At 19.5% G+C, this 24,011-nt stretch overlaps 1 protein-coding gene across 11 annotated transcripts in view; it reads left to right on the top strand.

Moving 5' to 3' along the window:
- Positions 1-22,630, top strand: part of LOC129612899 (serine/threonine-protein kinase mig-15) — an 80,745-nt gene extending 58,115 nt beyond the window's left edge. For 4 of the 11 annotated variants that reach the window (XM_055526720.1, XM_055526717.1, XM_055526719.1 and 1 more), the window contains 10 exons: positions 4,862-6,175; positions 15,425-15,541; positions 19,797-20,426; positions 20,520-20,675; positions 20,775-20,942; positions 21,008-21,157; positions 21,230-21,364; positions 21,460-21,534; positions 21,671-21,840; positions 21,947-22,630. In XM_055526720.1, coding sequence (XP_055382695.1) covers positions 4,862-6,175; positions 15,425-15,541; positions 19,797-20,426; positions 20,520-20,675; positions 20,775-20,942; positions 21,008-21,157; positions 21,230-21,364; positions 21,460-21,534; positions 21,671-21,840; positions 21,947-21,953 — 2,922 coding nt within the window. In that variant the 3' untranslated portion in view covers positions 21,954-22,630. Of the gene's footprint in view, positions 1-4,861; positions 6,176-15,424; positions 15,542-19,796; positions 20,427-20,519; positions 20,676-20,774; positions 20,943-21,007; positions 21,158-21,229; positions 21,365-21,459; positions 21,535-21,670 lie in introns of all 11 variants that reach the window. The other 7 variants (XM_055526724.1, XM_055526723.1, XM_055526721.1 and 4 more) reach the window with 6 other exon arrangements.
- Positions 22,631-24,011: the final 1,381 nt, after the last annotated feature.

Below are 24,011 nucleotides of genomic sequence, written 5' to 3'. Positions count from 1 at the left end.
TCATTTGTAAATATTCATTCATTTCATTTTGAAAATGAATGAGATCTTATATGGAATTATTTGCCAAATAAAGGAAAATTTTGTGAAGAAATTGTTTGATGATAAAAAAAAAATTTTTCTGCAATTGTTTTTTGTCATGTTTGGTGGAAAAGGTCATAAGTTCTTTCCGACAATTCTTATACTACAAATCCTTTTAATGGATTTTTTGCTTTAAGATTTAATTCATCTATTTATTTTTTTTTTGATTAGTGATAATTTATTATTAAATTGTAGCTTGGGATTGGCTTTCCAAAATTTTTGACAGTTATGTAGCTGTCAAGTAAATACAAAAACGTATTCTCGTTTAATATCATTGATCGTACAAAATTTCGGAACCTACGTTATAAATCACAAATGATGAAAAAATTTAAAAATTATAATTTGACGAAACCAAATAGTTATTGCAGAGATTATCATTACAATTAAATGATATAACGGAAGTTTTTAATTTTGACAAAAATTAATAAAATGTAATTATTACAAATGGTTGCCTCAGAAATTATGTGGGCATACTTACATAACCATATAATTGAATTTTAGAAAAAATCATTGTTGTTTTTTAAAAATTTATTAAGTTGAGTAATTTTTTCTTTTTTAAATATGATTAATTATTTTATAGAGCATAAAAATTACCAATAATAAACAAAAAACAAAAACATTTAATACAAAATTTTATTTATAAAATTTTTTAATTCTAAAAATATTATTAGAAAATATTTAATTGTTATTTTTTTTTTCTACATTTGTTTAATTAATTATTACAAGTGGTTGCGGTTCTATTGCATTATATTTTATTTAAAATATAAAAATTTTATCAAAAATAAATTTATATATATATATAAGTTTTAAATTCAAACTACTTATTATATAAAATATAAAATATATTTATTAAAAACAAAAAAAAATTTCAAAATTAAATGAAGAAAAAATCTTTTTCGAAGTAATACCAAGAAAATGTTTGTAACATAAAAAAATTATTATTTTAAATTATTTTAAATTAATTTGAATTTTATAAATTTATTATGTATTTACAATATTGACATAAGCGATTAGCATAATCTGTGACATTTGGTAATTTAGAAAGCTATTCAAAAAAACTCTGATGTGTCAAAATTTAATTTCTATTTTTAATGTTAAATATTCAATTCAATTCAAGAAAAATTATATTAAAAGTTAAATTATCAAAATTTGAAATCATTTCAATATCTTGTACAAAATCTTAATTTTCCAAAAGTGTGAATTGAAATTGGACAAATAAAAGCGTCTATTAAAGTAAATATTCATGAATTCGCTAACAAACTTAAGATAATTTATGAAATACGATAATTTGAGATTTATAATACATAATAAATTTATTGAAAAACAAAATTAGATATTTTATATTATTTACTTATATTTAATTATTTATTTTTTTTGTTTTAAACCACAATATTTACACTTCTTCCTCGCATTTTTTTTTTGTATAAATTTAACAGTTTTCTTTATTTAAAAAAAATTTTTTTATAATGGTTTCTTCATTAGATTATTAATATTAATTTTTAAATATTGGAGAGATTTTTCTATATAATACGAAAATAAATCGGGAATCAAGTAAATTTATGGCGTTGAAACGTTAGATGCGTGCTGAGTGATGAATTTGGGTGACTGTCACATTTCTCAGAAAAATTGACATTTACCTTCGTTATTATTAACAGTTGCATTATTTACTGTTCCAGTAATAGGTTTACAGTTTCAAAAAATTGTTGTCTCTAAAAAAATATTTTTTAAAATCTCTAAAAATCTCATCCTAAAAATTTAAGATGACATTGATCATTGACATATTTTTGATATTTTGACACATTTGACATATATTTATGCTTTTAACATTTTGGAGGAAGAAAGCGCCGATTTTAATATTTTAAATTTCCTGAATGTATATAAAATGTTTGAAAAAATCTCTCCAATATTTTAAAATACGCATAATAAGTATTATTCTAATTATATATATTATAACAATCTCGCAAGACACAAAAAAAAAATTAAATCATTTTATTCATATTACATTTTTGCAATAATTAATTAAAATAATATTAATAAAATAATAAAATTTATTTAATATAAACTTTTCTTTTCTCAAATCATATTTAATTTTCATTCTATTATCTTAAATATTATTTTTTTTTCCTTTAATTTTATTTTTGTTTATATGGCAATTTTATATATATTTTATTTTTAAATTTTAATTTAATATTTTCTCATAATTCAATTTAATTTTTCAATTATTTTTTATATTTTCAATATACATTAGATCATATTTTGTTATAATTATTAAAAAAAGCGACATCAAAATATAATATTGTAAATATAATTTATTTTATTTGTAGTAAAACTGATACATACATATTCTTGTTATTATTGAGAACAATTTACATTATCATTAATTTAATATTATTTAATTTTTCTTTATTTTGAATATTGCATTTGAAATCATTTATTTTATAAATTATATAGTTAGAAAAAACTTTTTTTTTATATACGAAAAATCATTCTCTCAAAAAACACATGTGCATTTGCATTCATATACATCTACATAACTCAATTTAATATAATATTATGATAAAAAAATATATGTAATATGGAATATGTTCATAAATTAAATAAAAATTAAAAAAATTATTAATTTAATGCTATGGATTTAAAAATCGGGAGAAATTGATTGATAACCAAAGCAGCATTAATAAATCATGTTTCTCTTTTTGGCTTTTAATTTTCCCAGTTGAATAAAGTTGTCGTCATTTACTTGTCAAATTTGACAACCTTATTTTATTTCCGTTCAATTTGTTTTGTCTTTTCAAAATGAATTCACCAGAAAAGAAAGTTAATTCAGTACTTACAAATTTAATAATAATTTTAGCTGTTTTAATTTCTATAAACTACTTTTTTTGGAAGAATATAAAATCACCGACTTTTTTCAAATTATACAAATTCTACTGAGGCTTCCTGTTGAGTCACCATAACAGTTTCCTTCTTCACTACGATTTATTTGCTTCAGTCGAATTACTGATATAATTCTTTGTGTTATCGTGTTTTTCTTGTATTAAACCTTTCATATACATATATGCTTCTAAATATTCTTCAGACATATTTAATTCAGGAATTTCTCGAAATATAACAATATAAATAATTTATAATGAAAAAATATTTTTGTATAACTAAGTATTCTATAATATTACGTAATATGCATAAAACGTTATTTTTATTTTTAACTAAACACATTTGTCTACATATACATATTCTTTTATTTCTAGCCATGAAATGCATTCTGTCAACTTCATTTTCATGCACACATACACATATACATTAATGTATAAAAAAATTGTGCCAATAAATTATATAAAAAAAGGAAGAATTTGTTTAACTAAATTCTTAATTAAATTAAATTGAATATTAAAAAAAAAAAATAAAATTATTATAAATATGCATATAAAATATTCAGTGTTACCACATAATAGTATTAGTAGTATTTAACTGAATTTGAATATTGAAAAAGCTGAATTTAAATAACAAAACAACTGAATTAATTTTTATTGTTCGTAAATAATATACATTAAATGTGATGTTTGGGTGTTTGGAATTCAATACTCAACTATGTAGCTGGCAATAGATTTTTGTGTAATAAATAGCTGAATTATATGTTGGAAAAATTGTTAAATTTCTTAATTGTAATTTAAAGCTGAATTTCGTATAAACATTGTAGAAATTTATTAATCATAAACAAAAATATTTGATAATAATATAAATTTGGATAAAAAAAAAATATTAGGTTATTAATAAAGGGAATGTTATGAATACAAAATTAAAATTAAAATCAAAAACTACATTTGAATGTAAGAACTTGAAATAAAAATGGACGTTGAAGAAAAGAAGTAATAGGTACTAAAGCAGGGTGGTTAAAATTTCATAAGCAAATTTATAGCATGGGTATATTCAGCGCTTTTTAAATGATTTTTAATTTAGGGGCAGTAATTCACCTCACATCATATTGTAGAGTGACAGACACTTTTACTGCAATTCCGATGTAATAGTGGGTACGATGTTACGCATCACGAGTGCGATAATAATAATATTAACATATTTTTGTTAAATTTTCCGTTTTTTTATTCCGTTATGCCATTCAAAAAGTCTAAAATGCATAACAAATTACAATTTTTTCACAATTCAGCAACACATATAAAAAATAAATTATATTTACTCAATTTATATTTTTAATGGCTATCGCTATTTTTATTTTTGGAGCTCATTTTGATAAATTCCAATTAATTTTTTTTTTCAATGTTCTGTTTTAAGTAATAATAATAAATTTTTATCTGTTCAAATGAATCAGTTTTGCTGCAAAATATAAAAAAAAATTAAATAAAAAAATTCCAAATTGCCAATATATACAAAAATTTAATTATTGTAACAAAAATGTTTTTTTTTTGCATAAAAATTAACTATTTCTATGTAAACTTATTGCAATGTTAGTAAATTTTTATAAAATATAAAACTAAAATTCAATATGTTTGCATTTGAAGCAATCAAAAGAAATTTAAAATATGCAAAAATAAATAAAAATCCACGAAAAACAAATATTTCTTTAATCAATTTGTGTTAGACATAACGCATATATGCAAAAAGAGAAAGGATTACATAAGCATTTGACATTTTAATTGAAGTTTATAAATTTGAAAGTAATTGAAATTCAAATGCCAAAAAAAACACTAATAAATTTCTCTACAAAATATTTGGTTTTTCTAAATCTATATATAAAACTACCCAAAATTCTGTATTAATATACACACAGAAACTTGAAAGTCAAAAACATAATTCGTTAACATCAACAACATCATCATCAACATCAGCTTCGGAAAATGATGAAGCAGTTTTATTACGTGATTGGGACTTTGAAAGATTCTTTCCAAATCGTTCATCATTAAATCATCATCATAATCATCAATCAAATAGTAATAATGGTTCACTTAGATCAAATGAATCAATGATTGATAAATTGAATCCAAGAAGCGGCCAACAACATCATCAACAATCATCACAACAATATAATTGTAATAAAGATATACAACCATTTAAAAAACCAGTTCCTAATTTTGGTGGTCTTATTAATAATCAACAACAACAGAATAAAAATAAAATATCAATTGATGATTTTAATAATAAAATAAAATTTGAGGAACGTATTAAACATGAAATTTTTGCTGCAAATGCAAAAGTTAATCATGCTTTAATTAATAATTTAAAAGAACGTTCACCAGATAAAATACGTAATAGTAGTAGTGGTGCTAATGATAATGATATATCAATTAATTACAATAATAATAATAGTAAAAATCACAAAAGACAAGAATCTGATTCAAAATTACCAATTAATTTTGTAAGAGGATTCCGTCGTGAAAATTCTGATTTTTTTCCATTATCAAAACGTCATTCAGCTATTTTAGGTGAACGAAATATTAATAATTTACCAAGTATACCATTACAAATTCAGCAACGGTCAAGTGCTATTTTTCAACGTAATCGTAATAAAGGTGAACCAGTATTAACAGATTTTTGTACTAAACATAGTATTGGATCTAATCAACAACAACAGCAACAACAACCACATTCATTATCTAAAAATGATAAAACTATTTCTAATACTAATAGTAATATTAGTAATATTACAATTACAAATTTTAATTCTAATTCAAATTCAAACTCAAATTCAAATTCAAATAAATTAGTTAATAATATAACAAATATTACTACAAATAACACAAGTACTTCAAATTCACCAACAACATCTTCATCAACAATAGCAATTGCAAATGTTACAAACAACAAAAGTAATAATAATAATAATAGTAATAATAATACTAATGTTAATAGTAGTATTACAAATATTACTTGTCAAAGTAGTAGTAATAGTAGTGGTAGTAGTAGTAACAATACAAAAAAATCAACAAATGATAATAATACTACTAGTTGGAGCAGTACATTAACATCAAAGAATTTAAATTTTTTGAGACCAAGACGTGAAAAAACTGAATCAGTTATATTTGTTAAAAATTCAACAACACGTCAACAACAATTATTATTAGCTCAACAATTACAACAACAACAGGTAAACAACTAAAAAAAAAAAATCATTAACATGTCAACATCTCTCTCTTTCTCTATATATATATATATATAATATAATATAAAGATAAATTTTAAATTAAAAAAAAATTGGACTAAAGAAAATAAATTTTGTTTTTTTTTTTTAAATTATTCATTAATTAATTAATTTTTGACAAATGATATATAAAATAATTAAGCATCAATTTTGAAATAATAAATAATAATTCACTCATATATTATAAATATAATTACATTTTGCATTATATGCATTTATATATAAATACATACGATATTATAATAACCTTTTTAAATTTAAAATAAGTACTGCTAAAATATTTGTAATTACATGGAGATCATTATAATTTGTAGTTTATGAAAATTAAAAATTATATTTACAAAATAGCTTTACTCATAAAAAAAAAAATAGTTACTTTTTTAATTAAGAAACAATTTGCAAACAAAAAAAGAAACAAAAGAAAACAAAAAAATTATTATAAAGTAATCATTTAATGGATTTATTAAAATTAGAATAATGTTATTATAAATTTAAGCAATTTGTGAGAGTAACTATATAATGTACTTATATTACTTTTGATTACAAAGTTAATTTTTTGTATATTTTTAATTAAATTTGATCAAAAACGTTTTAAATATTTAATTATTATTTTTTAAAAATTTGATCAAAAATACAAATACAAGATTTCTTTTACCATTTATAATTTACTATTTTAGATTATTTTTTTGTTAATTTATTGTTATAAATAGTTTACTTTTACAAATATATACAAACATATTTTTAATTTTGTCATTATTCTTTACTGAATATTTTGGTGTAATAAAATGTCAAGTGCTCTGTAATTTAATTTTATTGTATTAGTGGCTCTCCCGTCACAATTTCATTACTTATCAGAATTTTAAAATTTGATATTGATTATTTATGTATACATATTTATTATATTAAAATTTTTTTTTAAATTTTTAATAGTTGTCTTTAAATTTTTAATAGTTTTCATAATATTGAATATTCCGCTGTCAAAGCGTAAATGTAAACATTGCATTAAATTATAGTTATTTTAAAACAAAATTCGCAAAAATTTAAAACGAAATTCGTAATATTGTACTTTCCAATCAATTTATAGCAAAATCAAAATTTATACATTGTATATCGATATTCTGACACGTAAAATCATTTAAAAATTGCCAAATTCAATTGTCGAAAAAATATTTATGAACTGGAGAATAATCTATCTATTAAAATAAATTGAATAAGGCAATTTACGAGTACAACTATGTAATATTTACATGACATTTTGATTACACCATAATTAATTTTAAAATTATTATATAAATATAATTTGACATTTTCAGTTTACTGTCATAATTATTCATATTATAATGAGCTCCTTTAATTAAAATAATTTTTTTAGTTTTTCATATTTGCACATGTTTAAATTTACTTTTTGTTTTGTTAATTTCATTTAACTTTTTCACACATTTGTATGATTTGTAAAACGCAATTTTGATATTTTTTTTTGATAGCATTATATAATAACAAAGAAATTTTTTATTTATTTATATCTCTTATATAATTAAATATCTTAATTTTCAAACATGAATGTACTTTTATTACTATTTTCTTTATAAAATACTTAAATTTTGTTTAGCATGTTAATTAAATGTTTGAATCACAAATATTTTAATATTATAATGTTTACTATATATATATTATATAAATAATAATAAATGTAATTATTGCACCACTACACCATCACATCACATCACCACATCATCTACTAAATCATATTATTATCACAGCTCAAGAATTTTGTTTCATCAAATTTATCATTAAAATGAAAAAATGAAGAAGAAGAAATTTCATAAATTTTAATTTTAATTTGCATATATATATATATAATTTTTTTTCTATGTGTGTTATTAACATTTTTATTATTTTATTATTTTTTATTTTATTTTATTGATGAACGGAAATGATCACAAATTTTTGATAATTATATAATAAAATAATTATAATATTAATTATAATATTTATAATAATTAATATACAAGGCTGCCTACCAAAATGCAAGTCTAACGTCAAATTAACTTATTTAGCAATATAATTTTTAATTGTTAAATAAATTAGTTTGCATATTAGTTTGCATTTAGGTAATGACCATAATTCTTTCGGTAATCTTATGACAATAACTTTTTAAATATTTTATAGTAATCTTGATATCGACTATTTCCAAATTAAATGTTCAATGCTATTAAATTGTGTAATCAACTCTGTTGCAATTAAAATAAATAGGATTAATATATAATTTTATATAAAATTTGAAATGCTAATTTATATATAAAAAATTCCTTAATTTGTTTAATTATACAGATGACAAAATAATATTTAAAGTTTCGATTGAAGTATATACATAATTTAAATTTTGAATTTTATAGATGCAAACATTCTCCATGGAATAAAATTCATTGAATTCATTAAAAAATTTTTGCTGTAAAAATTTGTTTTTATAATTTTGTTTTAACTTTATTTAATATTTAAAATTAAAAATCTATTTTATTTTGTATCTTGATATTTCTTGAAATTTATTAACAACTTTTAACATTGCTATCAAAATTTCATTTTTACTTGCAAATACTGAATCAAGTATTTCAATAATTTTATTTAATCTTTAATTCGATTAATTTGAATTATCAGGAATTATTAAGGTCAATTATAAATTTAATAATTTGAATTATTAAGGTCAATTATAAACTTATAAATTCTAAATTTTTGAATTGTTGCGTGTCAACTGCGTTTGAATATAAAAAAAAATTGAATTATAAATTTTTGTCTCAGTCATAAGGTAATCATTTTAAAAAGACTCAGTTAAATGATATTTATATTAAATATAATATATTAAAGAAGATGTTCCTGCGGCTCTGCAATTATCGTTTATTTAAAATAGTAAACAAGTTATGTTTAAAAATCTTAACTCTCTACTTTTAAAATAACGAATCATTTATTTTCCAAATGACATATATTGGCGGGATTTAGTTAGATCATCAAGTTACAATTCAAATTTTACATTTTGATGGAACTTTGTTTTTCAAGATTATGGCTATTAAATATTTTAAAAACATTTTCGAAATAGATTGAAAAATATTTTTTTTTTGTGTCTAATATTTTATTATTAACTCATTTTTTATTTTTAATCTGTACATATTTTTTATTTATTTTTTCAATTATTTTTTAGTGGCATAAATTTGCTTTGTGTAAAATTAATTTTAATTATTTCATTATTAATATTAATGGCACAATTTTCATTTGCTATTTACTTTTTTTTAATTTCAATTAATTGGCAAGTATGTATGTACATATGTAATAATATATAAATATGTAAAATTTTTGTTTTATATTATAATCTTTTATTTTTATATTAATTTATTTTATACTTATTAACATTTTATATTTTATTTTTTAGATTTGTGCTGAACTAATAAATTTTTATTTAACATCAAAAGTAATAATATATGAAAGAATTTAATATATTTTTTAGTTTACTAATTATTCGTTTGCTGTTTTTTTTCTTTTTGCACATATTTTAAGAAATAATAAAAAATTTTGGTTGTAAATAATATTCATTAGTAAAACATAGGGAAAAAAACATGTTATTTTCAAAAATGCATAATTTTATGTTAATATAATGGTATAAAGTTTTTTGAATTGTATTCAAATTTTTTTTAACAAAAATATAAAATTTTAATCATATTTATTACCGATCCATAAAACGAGACAAAAAGTAGAAATAAATGTAATATGTACACATGTTAAAAAGTTAATTTGTGAAGATTATTCTTACTTCTTACTAGTTTTCTAACAATTTATCTTCTAAACTATACAATTTTGTGGAAATTTTCTTGGAAAAGCGATAATTCAAAAAATATCGGTTTGGCGAACGTGATTGTTTGATGCTTTGTATTTCGAATTCGCCGGATTTATTTGTGAATTCGAGTAAAATATTTGGTCAATGACAATATGATGTAACAACTGTACGAATTTGTCAAAAGTATAAAGAATTATATTGCGATGATTTAGTTTTAACTACTGCCAATATATTATAATGCTACTATTGTGTAAAAAAATTGGCTAATAAATCCATTCGTCATATTCAAGTTGGAATTCAGTGCGTAATGTGATCAAAATTTTTGTCTGTCGGAATTTGATGAGACTAACTGCAAAATTTTCTTTTGATCAACTGTTTATCAAAGCTTTGTAATCATCTTGCTGAAAAAATGCAATTTCTTTTTTGGAAAATTTTCATGGAATTGTTATCAAATTATATGTTTTTTGAGTTCTTTTTTTACCATACAATTGTCTATATAAAAAAAAAAATTGTTATTAACATTTTACTCTATATTCTTTACATTTTAACAATTCATATTAATTAATACATTGTATAACTTAATCCATTTAATTTACTTTAAGGAATTTCTCAAACTGTTTAGTATTTGGTTAAAATTACTCATGTCTTTTGTATATTAGGTTTTTTATTTTCGAATATGCATACCAAATTTTGTTGTAAATATTATTTTATTATTTATTTTTTCATATGGAATTGTAAATAATTATATTATTTTCAATTGATTAAGGTTAAGAATCATTCTCATACAATATTTTGAAAAAATAAATAATTAGAAACATGTATATTTATTTTTTTAATTAAGATTTTTTTATTTTAAATAGAAAGTTTTTGTTTTTAATAATTTTATATACTAAGATATTATAGTTCAAATAAATACATAGTAACATTTTATATATTGAATTCAAATAGCGAACATAAATGTAATATTACAATAGTTATTAAGTAATTACTAAAAGAATACAATTTTTAAATTACTGAATTCAATATAAATATTAAATAATTGAAAATTAATTCAGTTCTCCTAATTTCGAGAACTAAAACTGTATTATAATTTTTGTATAATATTTTAAACATTTTCCTTTAATTTTAATATCATTGCAATCGGTAAAATTTTTCATTGTTATGTTATTAAAATAAAAATTTTAAATCAATAATAAATTAAAATAAGAACTCTCGAATTGCAAATTCATCTACAAAGCAAATCAAATTTTGGTATTTAATACAAAGAATTGAAAATGAAACAAAAAATATTTAAAATAGTTTCTATATTAAATTTATATAATAATGCTGTATTATATTTGTAGGATTATAATTAATATCTCTTGTAAAATACGTTGTTTTTATTTATTTTTTCAAAAATATGTTTTATATTACAATTAATATAAGTACCATTTTATTAAATTCATAAAATCTCGTTTTCCTTATTGTTATCGTAAAAGTTTTTTCTTTTAGAAAAATTATATCATAAGAGTTGGGTTTACTTTGTTTTTAAAATTATGTATAATTTTATTGTAAATATATATAATATTTAAAAACCATTCATCTCTATATTTCTACGAATATGCATTTTTGAAAATATCTTATATGAAAATTCTGTAGATCACATCCAATTCATTTGATTGATTTTTTTATTGCTTTAATTTTTTCCATATTTTATTTGGTTTTTTTTTTTCGGTTTCTTTGTACATATTAGACATTAAGTTTAGTAGTCTTAGAACTATTTTGTTTAATCCAATTTGTTTATTGTTTTACTTAATTTAGTTTTTTTTTTTAATTTTATTTGAATTTAATTTGAAATTAAAATTTATACACATAACTATTTTTTTTTATTATTAAATATCTAATTAATACCATTTGTAAAAAATAATTAAACAAAGTTTTTAGAAAAAGAAAAAAAAAAACAAAAATTTAATAATATTTAATTTTTATTTTAATATATTTGAAAAAAAAAAACTAATCAATAAATATTTTATAAGAACAGATTACTTTTTTTTTATATTCAATTATTCAAATGTATAAAAATTATAAGAGTATAATCATTTTGTTAAAATGAAGAATTTTTAATAGAAATATCGAATATTTAAAAGTGTAAATTATTAAATAAAGCAATTTTTGTTATTATATTAAAAAATTATTGCAACTATTAAAAAAAGTAATATAAATTTAAGTATTAACCCAATATAAATGTTATGTGACTCAACATATATTATTAAGGGTTCAGATAATTTTAATTTTGTTGTTGATTTCCTCTAAGACTTACCTTTAGTTTTAAATTAAAATTTTAATAAAACAAACTTTTGAAGTTCTACTACTTATTTCAAATTCTCAAAATTATTAAAGCAAGTAAATAAGTTTACAAATATTGATAAAACAACAATTCGTTATATTAAATTCTCCTCAATAATATTTTTGACAAAGACATAGTCTTCTACTTTAATAATACTTTAAATGTAAAACAGGAAATATATTTATAAAATATTTAAAAATTAATATGAAAAAACTTTTAAAAATTCCTGTTTGTTTGTAATATTAAATTTAATTTTGATTTGCAAAATAAAATATCAAATACGTATTGATAAATGTAGGCTAAAAATATGTAGGTTAAAAAATATTTTCAATTAAAAAAGAAAATTTATAAATAAAATCAATTAATTGCTTAAAAAATTAATATGAAATTATGAAAATTGTATTGATATTGTTCAGTGAATCTGAAATCTCGATATCGTGTTTAAATTGAAAAAAAAAAGAAAATTTAGTAAAAATGTCAAAAATTGATTAAAATATTTTCAATAAAGAAACTGATTACTTTCTTAAATTCGGATCTTTTAAATAGATTTGAAAATAAATATAAATTTAGGGTTTTGTAAAAAATAATATTTAATTCTTATATTGCTTAAGAACAAAAAATTAAAAACTAGAAATTTGAAGAACTAGTCTTTTAAAATAGAATCGTTTCATTTACTTAACCATTAACATATATTGCTCTTTTGATTATTATTTATATTCAATATAAAATTACAAATAATAAATAAAAACTGTTGTAATTAAAAATTAATTAAAAATGATTATACTCGAATTTTTAAAACATTTAAAAAAAAAATTTATAAACAATACAAACGAAACATAAAATATTGATTAGAAAAATATTTTTAAAAAAATTTACATTTATAATAATTTTTTTTTGTGGAAAACAAAAAAAAAAATTAAAATTATTATTAAAATGGTTGAAAGCTTTTACAATTTTTTACTTACCTTATTATTAACTTATTAACTATAATATAATAGCTTTTTATATAATAATAATAAATTTGCTAAACTAATTATGAACTAATTAAATAAGAAATAACAAAAAAAAAATAAAAAATGGCTGTAATTTCATTTTTTTTTTTCAATTAGTTTAGAAATGCTAATAAAAATTTTTATTCAAATTTAGATTTTATAGCAATAAGAAAAAACTATTTAATTTTATTTATATTTTAAAATTTAGAATATTAAAATATAATTAGAAAACTAACTCAATAATTCAATAATTAAATTAAAGAAAAACATTCCTCTTTTTTTTTTTAATTTAAAATGAAAATGGAAATTTAATTAAATAAAATTAACTACATTCCCCATATTTTTTTTTCTTGTTTTGTATGCTTCTAAAATCTTAATGCTTTTGTATTTTTTTTTTTTTTTTGGAAAGGTATTTATTGTAAAAAAAATACGGATAATTATAATTTTTTTTAGTAATTTTAGTGTAAAAAAAATTAACACTCAGAATATTTTTATATATGTATACTTAATATAATTTAATTAATAAAAATATATGTATAATTATGCTTTTAATTGTTCAAAAACCAAAAAACAAAAACAAAAAAATTCAAATTTATAAGTATAAAATGTGAAAATGTATACTTCCTTTTTTATATAAATTTATTGGCAAAATTTAAAAAAAAAATTAAACTATATTGTAAGAAGAGTAAACAAAAATAGGAATCTAATTAATTTGTTTAAAATTTAATTTGATTTTAATTTTAAATTTGAAATTTAAAAGAAAAAAAACATTAGCTAGCAATTTTGAAGTTTAAGGGGGGGGGGGGGCGATCTATACTATAAATCTATAAAAAATTTATTTCGATAAAGTAGTACTTTTCATTTTAATTTAATTTTTAATTTTTTAAATATTATAATTGTTTGAATAATGCAAGTGTATCTAGCGCTCTTTTTTACTCGCTAAGAGAGAAAGAAATGAGTTTTTTTCGAGTGAGAAGCCTTTTTTCGTAATGCGTGTTTTGTTTTTTTTCTAAAATGTTTTAGAAAAACAAATACATATATAAAAAATTTATTCACTGTTCAGTTGATTTTGTTTTTGAAAGTGACAAATACAATTAATATTTTGTGAAAAAATACAAAAATCCAATGAGTAATGAAATGACATTTTCAATTTTAAAAAAAATCTGAGAATTCCAATTTAAAAGTGAATAAACAGCGAAATGAAAAAGACGAGATACACTAACTATTGGGCTGTAATTATTTAGAAACAGAAATTAAAAAGTAAATTAAAATTTTTTATAAGAATATTATAAATAAAATGGTCAAATGGATTAAAGTATTAAATAATTGTAAATTTGACAAGGACTTTACAAAAATTTTAATTTCAATCATTAATTTTTACAAAACTACAATATAAATCTGTAAAAAATTTATTTCGATAAAGTAGTACTTTTCATTTTAATTTAATTTTTAATTTTTTAAATATTATAATTGTTTGAATAATGCAATTTCATGTACAAATTTGCATTTCCTTCAATTTATTTTTTTTTTAATTTCTGTTGGGGATAGTGGTCAAATTACTTTACCATAGAACGTGTATGTGAGGAATAATTATGAGTAATGAAAAATTTGGTGTATAAATGTAATGTTATTTGAGATTTTCTGACACAATTGAGAAAATCACACAACAGCAAAAGCATTTCAAATTAAATTGTGAACATTTTAATTAAATCCTAAAATATAAAATTATTTTTTTTAACCAAAAATTCTTAAAAGTAAAAATAATTGTAACATACTTTGACTTTTTATTATATTTTATATTTTTGTCTTAAAAAGAACTTTTTTTTAATGTTATATTCTTTTTTCTTATTTTAAAAATTAATTTAATTTTTTTAATTAAATTTTAAATTAATTTTTAATAATTTTTGTATTTTTATTTTTGTTTTAATATTAATTAAGCATTTATACATTAAAAATTTTAAATAAATTTATTAATAATATTCTTTTTTATTTAAAAATATAATGAGAAACAAAAGAAAATTCTAAAAATTAAAATTTAATTTATTTATAAATAGCGTGGTGAAAGTAGTGGTCTTGGAACACCTGGAACTCGAACAAGCAGTGTATTACCAGATTTACTCAGTCAAGCTTCACCTGCTACCCCACCACGTCATGATAAATCGGGTGAAGAGGTAAGAAAATATAATTTTTCTAAAAAGTTGTTGTTTTTTTTTTTATTTAATAAAATTAGTGAAAAATTTTTGTTGTACAAATAATTATTTTTTTTTCAACAAAGAAAAAAAAAAATAAAATGCATTTTTTTATTTTCGTATTAATTTTTTGTTTTTCAAATTATTGGAAAAAAATGTGTTAGAGTTTAAAAGCAATTCATAAAAAAGCAATAGTTTTAATTTTAAAACGTACTTATGTGATATTTTCTTTAGAATAATCACCCATATTTTGTTAGTGACATTTCAATTAGTTCAATTTTCTGAATAAAATCAGTTTCAAAATTTGAACTCCCGTACTAAAAAACAAAATACATTTCAATAATATCTCATAACCTCAAGTGGTGTGTGTACCGAAATGAATATGGGTGAATAAGTATGAGTTTTGTTAAAGTGTTATTTTTAATGGCTTCCGTACTAGTTAAGAAAAGAAAAACGATCGTTTAAACGATTTACAAATTAAGATTTTATTTATTCTTACATAATATTTATTAATTAGTATGAAAATTTAGGCAAGAATATTATTTATTTTTGTGTGCGCTTTGAAATGTAAAGTGATATTCTGACTTCCGAGAAAACATATTCACAATAATAATTCAAAAAATGTCTCAAAATATAAACAATTTCAGTAACTTTGTATAAATTTGACATAAAGTCAATTATGTATTTTTGAGTTTAGATTTGAATGCTATTAAGAATTTTAGGCTATAATACAATCTTTTACGAAAATAAAAACATTAATAGCAAAACATTATAAGCGTCAGAATTTTCTATTTTAAAAAACTTTTTTTTTTAACAGTATGGAAGCCACTCATAAAATATAAGAAAAATAATATAATAAAAAAATATTTTTAATTTTGTAATTTCATATCATTCAATCAATCAAATATTTATCGGAATGCTTATAGTTTTGAAAATTTTAAATGTGCTTAATAAAAGATTTAATTATTTTTGATATTAGCTGTTATTTTTTTTGTGTTTGCTTAAATTTTTATTTTATATTCGAAAAATAATGTCATATAAAAAATGAAATTCATAATATTCATAATCATTATCTCATAAAAAAATTATCAAATTTTGAAAAATGCCTAATGTGACAAATGTCAAAAAGTATCAAATGTATTATTGGATTCTTATGATTTATAGACGTTAATGCCAGCATTAATTTCATTAACATATGAAATTCACTCATAAAACAAATAACATTTTAACAAACATGTTGTACTCGTAATTCGTGATTAATATTTTGTTATCCACTTTTGTCTTTTAAGCGATTGCTTATTTTTTTTTGTTACAAATTTTTATGTAATAATTAGAATATTCAGTTAAATATTAAATTAAAAATATTTATTAATTTTTTTAAGAAAAATATTTTAGAAAATTTAAAATATAAGTAGTAAAAAATAAAATTTGATATAGACTTATTTAATGAAAAGATTTTTTAGGTGTAAAAAAGAAAAATGTATAAATTTTTGTCTTTCCATGAATTTTATAATATTTTTTATTTAATAAATATTGATGGCCACTCGATAATTATCAATTTAAACTGATTTTATTTTGAATAAAATCAAATATTTTTTTTGTTTGTTTTTAAGTAATTTTTAATATAATTAATAAAAACATTATTATGAAGGATTTATGTGATTTGTAAGTATATTCAAAATATTATTTTTCTTTTAAATTTGTCTTTGGAAATCGGAATTTAATAATTAATTAATTATTGCATATTATAAATTAATTTTCAAGCAGTACAAATTATAATTTTTATTACTTACATATTTATATTTTATCCCCTATTTCCAATAAATTATGTTCTTATATAATTATTAATTAAGTATAAAAATCTATAGTTTTCAAAATTATAATTTTATTTTTGCACTATAAATTAATTCTGGGTTTATTTTTCGAACACTATATATGAAATTTATGAGTTATTTTCATTATTTTTTCGACCTTTTAATTTTTTTGTTTTATTCAAAAATTCTTCATTTTCTTATAAGTTCAAATTATAATTTCTCCCATTTTTTCTTCCTGTGAATCTTATATTCCAAAAAAATAAAATTGCTTATATTTAAAAATTAATTAATATAGTTTATATTAAAAAAATAATAAAAGCATCTAGATATTATGAAAAAAATGATAATGTTGAGGACCAGAAAAGAAAATTTTGTATCAAAAGAGAGTTGAATATGAAATTGAAAAAAAATAAATTGAATATGTCAAGACTTTATGTCAATTTTTTCGACAAATTAAAATTATAAAACTTCTCATCAAATTTTTTTCAAATAAATATGCTTTTTGTTTAATTGGCAACTGATATGTATTTTTCTTGTTCGTGTCATTAGTAAATTGACATTGTACTCTTAATTATTGTGCTTGCAGTTATAATTTGCACTGAATATATCAATTTCTCTATGCAATTGGAATTTAATTTTTTTCCAAATAGTGCTAATCTAACACAGTTCTATGTTACATGTACGTAAAAAATTATTTTGTAATTAAATATGGAGTCGATGTTTCATTGTTAATCGCAATGTTATTTAACATCAAATATTAAAATATAAGCTGCTCTTCTACTTAATTTTTACTAATTACATGTTGTAAAATAAACTTTCAAAATTTTATTTTAAAAGTAAATTATGTCAAATCGTTTTATGTCAAATTTAAAATAATATCCACGTCCAAAAAGGCCAAATATTTTTATTTGACCAAATTAAATTTGCTAATTAAAAACCCAGATATAATCTGAAACGTCATTTGCAAAAGTATTCAATTGAAAAATTGTTTGAAAATTGTAAATTTAAGGTTATCCAATTAAGCTTCCAAATTGACAGATTCTACAGATAATACTAAAGTGACGTTTCCGCTTATATTTACTATACTTGTTTTTATAATTTCCACAATGCACAAAGTTAAGCTTGAATGGTTTGAGTTACAATATTATTCTATGCATTTTGGAACTCTATATTTTACTAATCATTATTAATTCTTTGCCAAAAAAAAAATCAATTTTCACTGTACTTAGTCAATAAAATTCGAAATTTGTAAAAAATGCAATTAATATAAATTTAATTTAAAATGAAATTTGCTTCAAAAATTTATTTTTTATTCAAATTTAGAGTTCTTTGAATTAAATTAAGTTAGTTAAAAGAATAAAATTAAATAAAATTCAGTGGCGTCTGGGAAAGACTAATATTTTTTAATTACCTCAGTTTTTTAATTAGACTAACTTTATTTTTTTTTTTAGATGGTATTTAATGATTCATTTTTTGCTTTTATTTACTTTTATTATAACTTTTTTTTTTTAATAAGTTCATAATTTTAGTTTTACATTAGTTTAATTTATACTCTGTAGTTCTTATTGTTTTTATTTGTTTTGTCTTCATATTGTTTTGTTTTTAATTTTTGTTGAAAGTGTGATCATAATTTTATATTAAAAATTATTATTTTGTACTAAAAATAATAATAATTAATTAAATAAATGTATATCAATACAATTAGCCATGACTGTGTTATTATGGCTCTTATAATTGTCAAAAAAATTTTTCATAATTATTATTTGCGTTCCATTTACTGTTCAAACTACTTATAGTAGCTAAAATAAAGCATAACTACACTATCTCAAACAAATGCGTACATGATTGCGTTATTTTTGCCCTTTAATTAAAATATTTGAAATTTCTTATACATATTATTAAAATTACATAAAAATAAAACAAAAGTTATATAATATGAAAAAAAATTTAGGTATAATTTAACTCATACACCGAAAATAATGATTTCATTTACAAACTACGCGTATAATCTTATGAGCTTTTTGAATACGTTTGAATAGCAATCGATTTTCCAGATTTTTAGTACATTCTATTTTTACTACATTTTACATTACATTCAGTTAAAATCAGCTGTCAAATCTGTAATAAAAAAATTTTCGTAACCTAAAATTTAAAAAACTAATTTAGCAGATTTTACTTTATAACAATGCCAATAAATAAATATTTGTCAGCAGTTCATAAAAATTGCAATTGCAGTATATTTTTCAAATAAAAGCTATTTTGTTGTTTGCAATCAAAAGTTGCTATTAAATAAAATTATGATCAATTTATTATTCTTTTAATTTTTGTTTTTTTTATTTTTTTTTTTTTTTTTCAAATCTTTTTTTTTTTCTGTTTCTTTATAATTTTCTTTATTTTTTTTTTATTATAATATTATTTTCCAGTATCGTTTGGCCATCAACAATTCAGTGCATTCCACGCCATCAAAATCTTTTATTATGAATTCTTCGCCACAATCGACTATTTCTTCTAATATGTCTTCTTCGCCAAGTAGAAATAGTCCAAATCAATCAATAACAAATATAACAAATTCCTCAAGTAGTATTAATTTAATTTCAACAAATATTAATAATATTAATTTAAATAATCAAATAAATAATAATGTAAATTTATCTAATAATTCACAATTATTACATCAAAATAATCCACAATTACAACAACAACATCAATATTTACAACGGCAACACCATTTACAATCACAACAACAACAACAACAACAACAACATCAACTACAAAATTTACCACCGCATGCATATGCATTGCAACAGAAACAGAAAAGTTTCTTAACATTTGGTTTTGGTGCTGGTGGTTCTGGTTCATCATCACGTCGTGAAAGTCATGTTAATGTTAATGTAACGCCAACATCACATGATGCTGCTAGTGATACACCTGAAATTCGTAAATATAAAAAACGTTTCAATTCGGAAATTTTATGTGCTGCATTATGGGGTGTTAATTTATTAATAGGTACTGAAAATGGTTTAATGCTATTAGATCGTTCTGGTCAAGGAAAGGTATGTTAATTATATGAAATATTTAATCGTCATTAATTCTGTTTAATGTAATTAAAAAGCAAACATTAATTAATTTTTTATTTTTATTTTAAGGTTTATCAGTTAATATCAAGAAGGCGATTCCAACAAATGGAAGTATTGGAAGGCCAAAATATTTTGGTTACAATATCGGGTAAAAAGAATCGAGTAAGAGTGTATTATTTGTCATGGTTAAAATCAAAAATTTTACGGACTGATGGATTGTCAGATGTAAGTGAAAGAATTTTGGTTTTCAAATTGAATACCTATGTAATATTGTATGCAATACTGTTTTTAATGAAAAATAATAATTTTGTTTTAAATCTATAGCAAGTCGAAAGACGAAATGGTTGGATAAATGTTGGTGATCTTCAAGGCGCTGTTCATTTCAAAATAGTCAAATATGAAAGAATAAAATTTCTTGTGATTGCACTTAAGGATTCAATTGAAATTTATGCGTGGGCACCAAAACCATATCACAAGTTTATGGCATTTAAAGTAGATATTATCATTAATTAAATTTTATCATAAAAAATTAATTTTTCTTTTTATTATTTTTCAAGAATTTTGGAGAATTAGAACATCGACCATTACTTGTTGATTTAACAATTGAAGATCAATCTAGATTAAAAGTTATTTATGGTTCAGCTGAAGGTTTTCATGCCGTTGATTTAGATTCAGCTGATGTTTATGACATTTATCTTCCTAAACATGTAAGTTGAAAAAGATGAGAATAGTATTTTAGTATTAAAATTAATCAAACTTTTTTTTTAAATTTAAAATAGACTCAAGGTGCAATCGTTCCACATTGCATTGTAGCTCTTCCAAATTCAAATGGAATGCAACTACTGCTTTGTTATGATAATGAAGGTGTTTATGTGAATACTAGTGGACGTGTTTCAAAAAATATTGTATTACAGGTAAAAATAATTGAAATTTTGATTTTTTTGTAACAATATAAATTTTGTTTTCAAATCTTTTTAATATTTTTAATATAATTTTAAATTAATTTTAGTGGGGTGAAATGCCAACTTCTGTAGCGTATATAGGCACTGGACAAATTATGGGTTGGGGCAATAAAGCAATTGAGGTAATTATCTTGTTTATTATTTGCTAATTTTATAAAATTTATTAAAGAATAACTTTATTATTATTTATTTTTCCTTTATTAATATAATTTTCTTTTGAATGTAAAAAATAAATTGAAATTGTTCTTAACTTTTTAGATTCGCTCAGTTGAAACTGGACATTTGGATGGCGTATTTATGCACAAAAAAGCTCAACGTCTAAAATTCCTTTGTGAAAGGAATGATAAGGTGTTCTTCAGTAGTGCCAAAGGTGCTTCATCATGTCAAATCTATTTTATGACACTCAATAAGCCTGGAATGGCTAATTGGTAGATGGCATTTTTTTTATTATTATTATTATTTTTACAACTATTAATTAATTATAATTTTTTTTTTATTTTTTTATATAATATATATATATATATATATACATAGCACATAATAAATATATCATATATAAATATATGATTATGATAGAAAAATAAAACATTCAAGGTGATCCACAAAATTTTAATATTTTGATAAAAAAAAAAATAAAAATAATAAATAACAAAAAGTAAATTAATAAAATTATAAAATAATTTTTAAATTTTGTTTAGTTTAATAAAAGCGCAAATAAAATAAATGTAAAAATTCAAAAATTAGAATTCTTCAAATTAAAATTAATTAGATACGATTGTTATTGCAATTTTATAAAAATATTTTGTATGATTTTTAATTATGTTTATAATTTTTTGGAACTTTTTTTTTTTAAACTATTGCTATCATAAAATTTTCATTAATTTTAAAATATTTTTCTAATGCAAATCTATAAATCATTTTAAATGGTAATAATTAATATTTCAGTTATTTAAAATATAGAAGTTTTGTCAGAACATTCAAAGAATTTGAGTTCGTTCAAAGAACTGAGAATATGTTAAAAATCTTGTTTCGTGAGATCTATTTCTTATATTATTTTTAATAATTTTTTATAGCATTTTCGTTGATATTACAAGAATAAATATGCTATTGTTATCAATGTTCAAATAGTATTAATTAATTAATTTTTTCAATGCATTGTGTTCACAAATTACAAATTTGCAGAATAAGTTGAACTTTATTCCTTCAACTTTATTTTTTCTGTTAATATCAATTTCTAAGCTTATAAAAATTATGGAATGCAGAAAAAAACTAACTTATAACAAAAATTTAAATATAACTGCCATATTTCAATTAAAAAATTGTTTTTTTTTATCATAAAAATTTAGAAATGATATTAAATGAACGCACATATTTAATACTAATTAATTCAAATTTTTCAAAAAATATACACGAAAATTTCTTAATTTAATTATTTCATTTATTTACATTTTTATAATATTTGTACTTATACAAAAGAAAAACTAATTTATTTAATTATTTCGTAAAATTTTTATAAATTCTGATTACAAGCATTTACAAAATATAAAAGTTCTTTTCATACAAATTTTTGAGAAAAATTACTATTAAAATTATAAAATATTCTAGACAAATTTCTATTAAAAATAAATTTAAATAAATGTGGATCACTTAAAAATCAATATATATATATATAAATAAATAAGTTTAAAAGGAGCAAAAAAAAAAGTATATATAAAAAAAATTAATATAAAATTTATGATATGAAAATTTAATAAATGTAAGTGAAAAACAAAAATATATAAGAAATAATAATATTTGTACAGAATATAAATGTATAAATTTAATATTATATGAATTTATGTAAAATAAAAAAGGAAAAAAAAACAAAAATAATAATGTGTTAAACAAAACAAAAATAATAAAGGAGTAAAAGTTTCTTAGAAATTATATTTTTTAATTTTTAAAACAAATTGTTTAACTTAAAATTTTATATCATGTAATAATCGCGTTCAATTTGAATCTAAAACTTTTTAAAATATTGTGCGTATTACAATTGCTATTTAAAAAAAAAAACATAATGTATATTTGCCATTGTTTCTTTTTTTTTTCTTTACTTTATTTAATTTTTTAATTTTTTATTTAAGTACATATAGTAAATAAATAAGGGATGGGCACGATTTATATTTCTTTAAAAATTAAAATAGTTTTTTATTGAATTTCAATAATTATTGTTTGATTAGTTTTTCAAAATCATTTTCTTATTAATATTTGTACATTTATTTAAAAAAAAATATTTATGCATTTAATTCAATTTACAAAACCATTTATACAAAAAATTTATGAATTTTAGTTTGTGAGTTAATATAAATTTATATATAAAAACAAAATATTTTATAGAAAATAAAATTTTTTCATTTACTACGAAATTACTTTTTTAAAAATTTAAAATATTTTTTTAAATTTTTTTTTAATAAAACGATGATAGCTATGATCTCTAATTAAAAAATTCATTTTATTAATAAACTCGTTTTATCTGATTTCTTTTTTAACTAAAATATTTAAATAAATTCAATGGAATTATTTTATTAAATGAGTAATATAAATTCTGTATGCTAATTCT

Source organism: Condylostylus longicornis, unplaced genomic scaffold (assembly GCF_029603195.1).
Source record: "Condylostylus longicornis isolate FDR11 unplaced genomic scaffold, ASM2960319v2 ptg000077l, whole genome shotgun sequence".
NCBI classification, from domain to species: Eukaryota; Metazoa; Arthropoda; class Insecta; order Diptera; family Dolichopodidae; genus Condylostylus; species Condylostylus longicornis.
The sequence above is the reverse complement of the archived record's forward strand: the minus strand, read 5'-3'. Positions and strand labels throughout refer to the sequence as shown.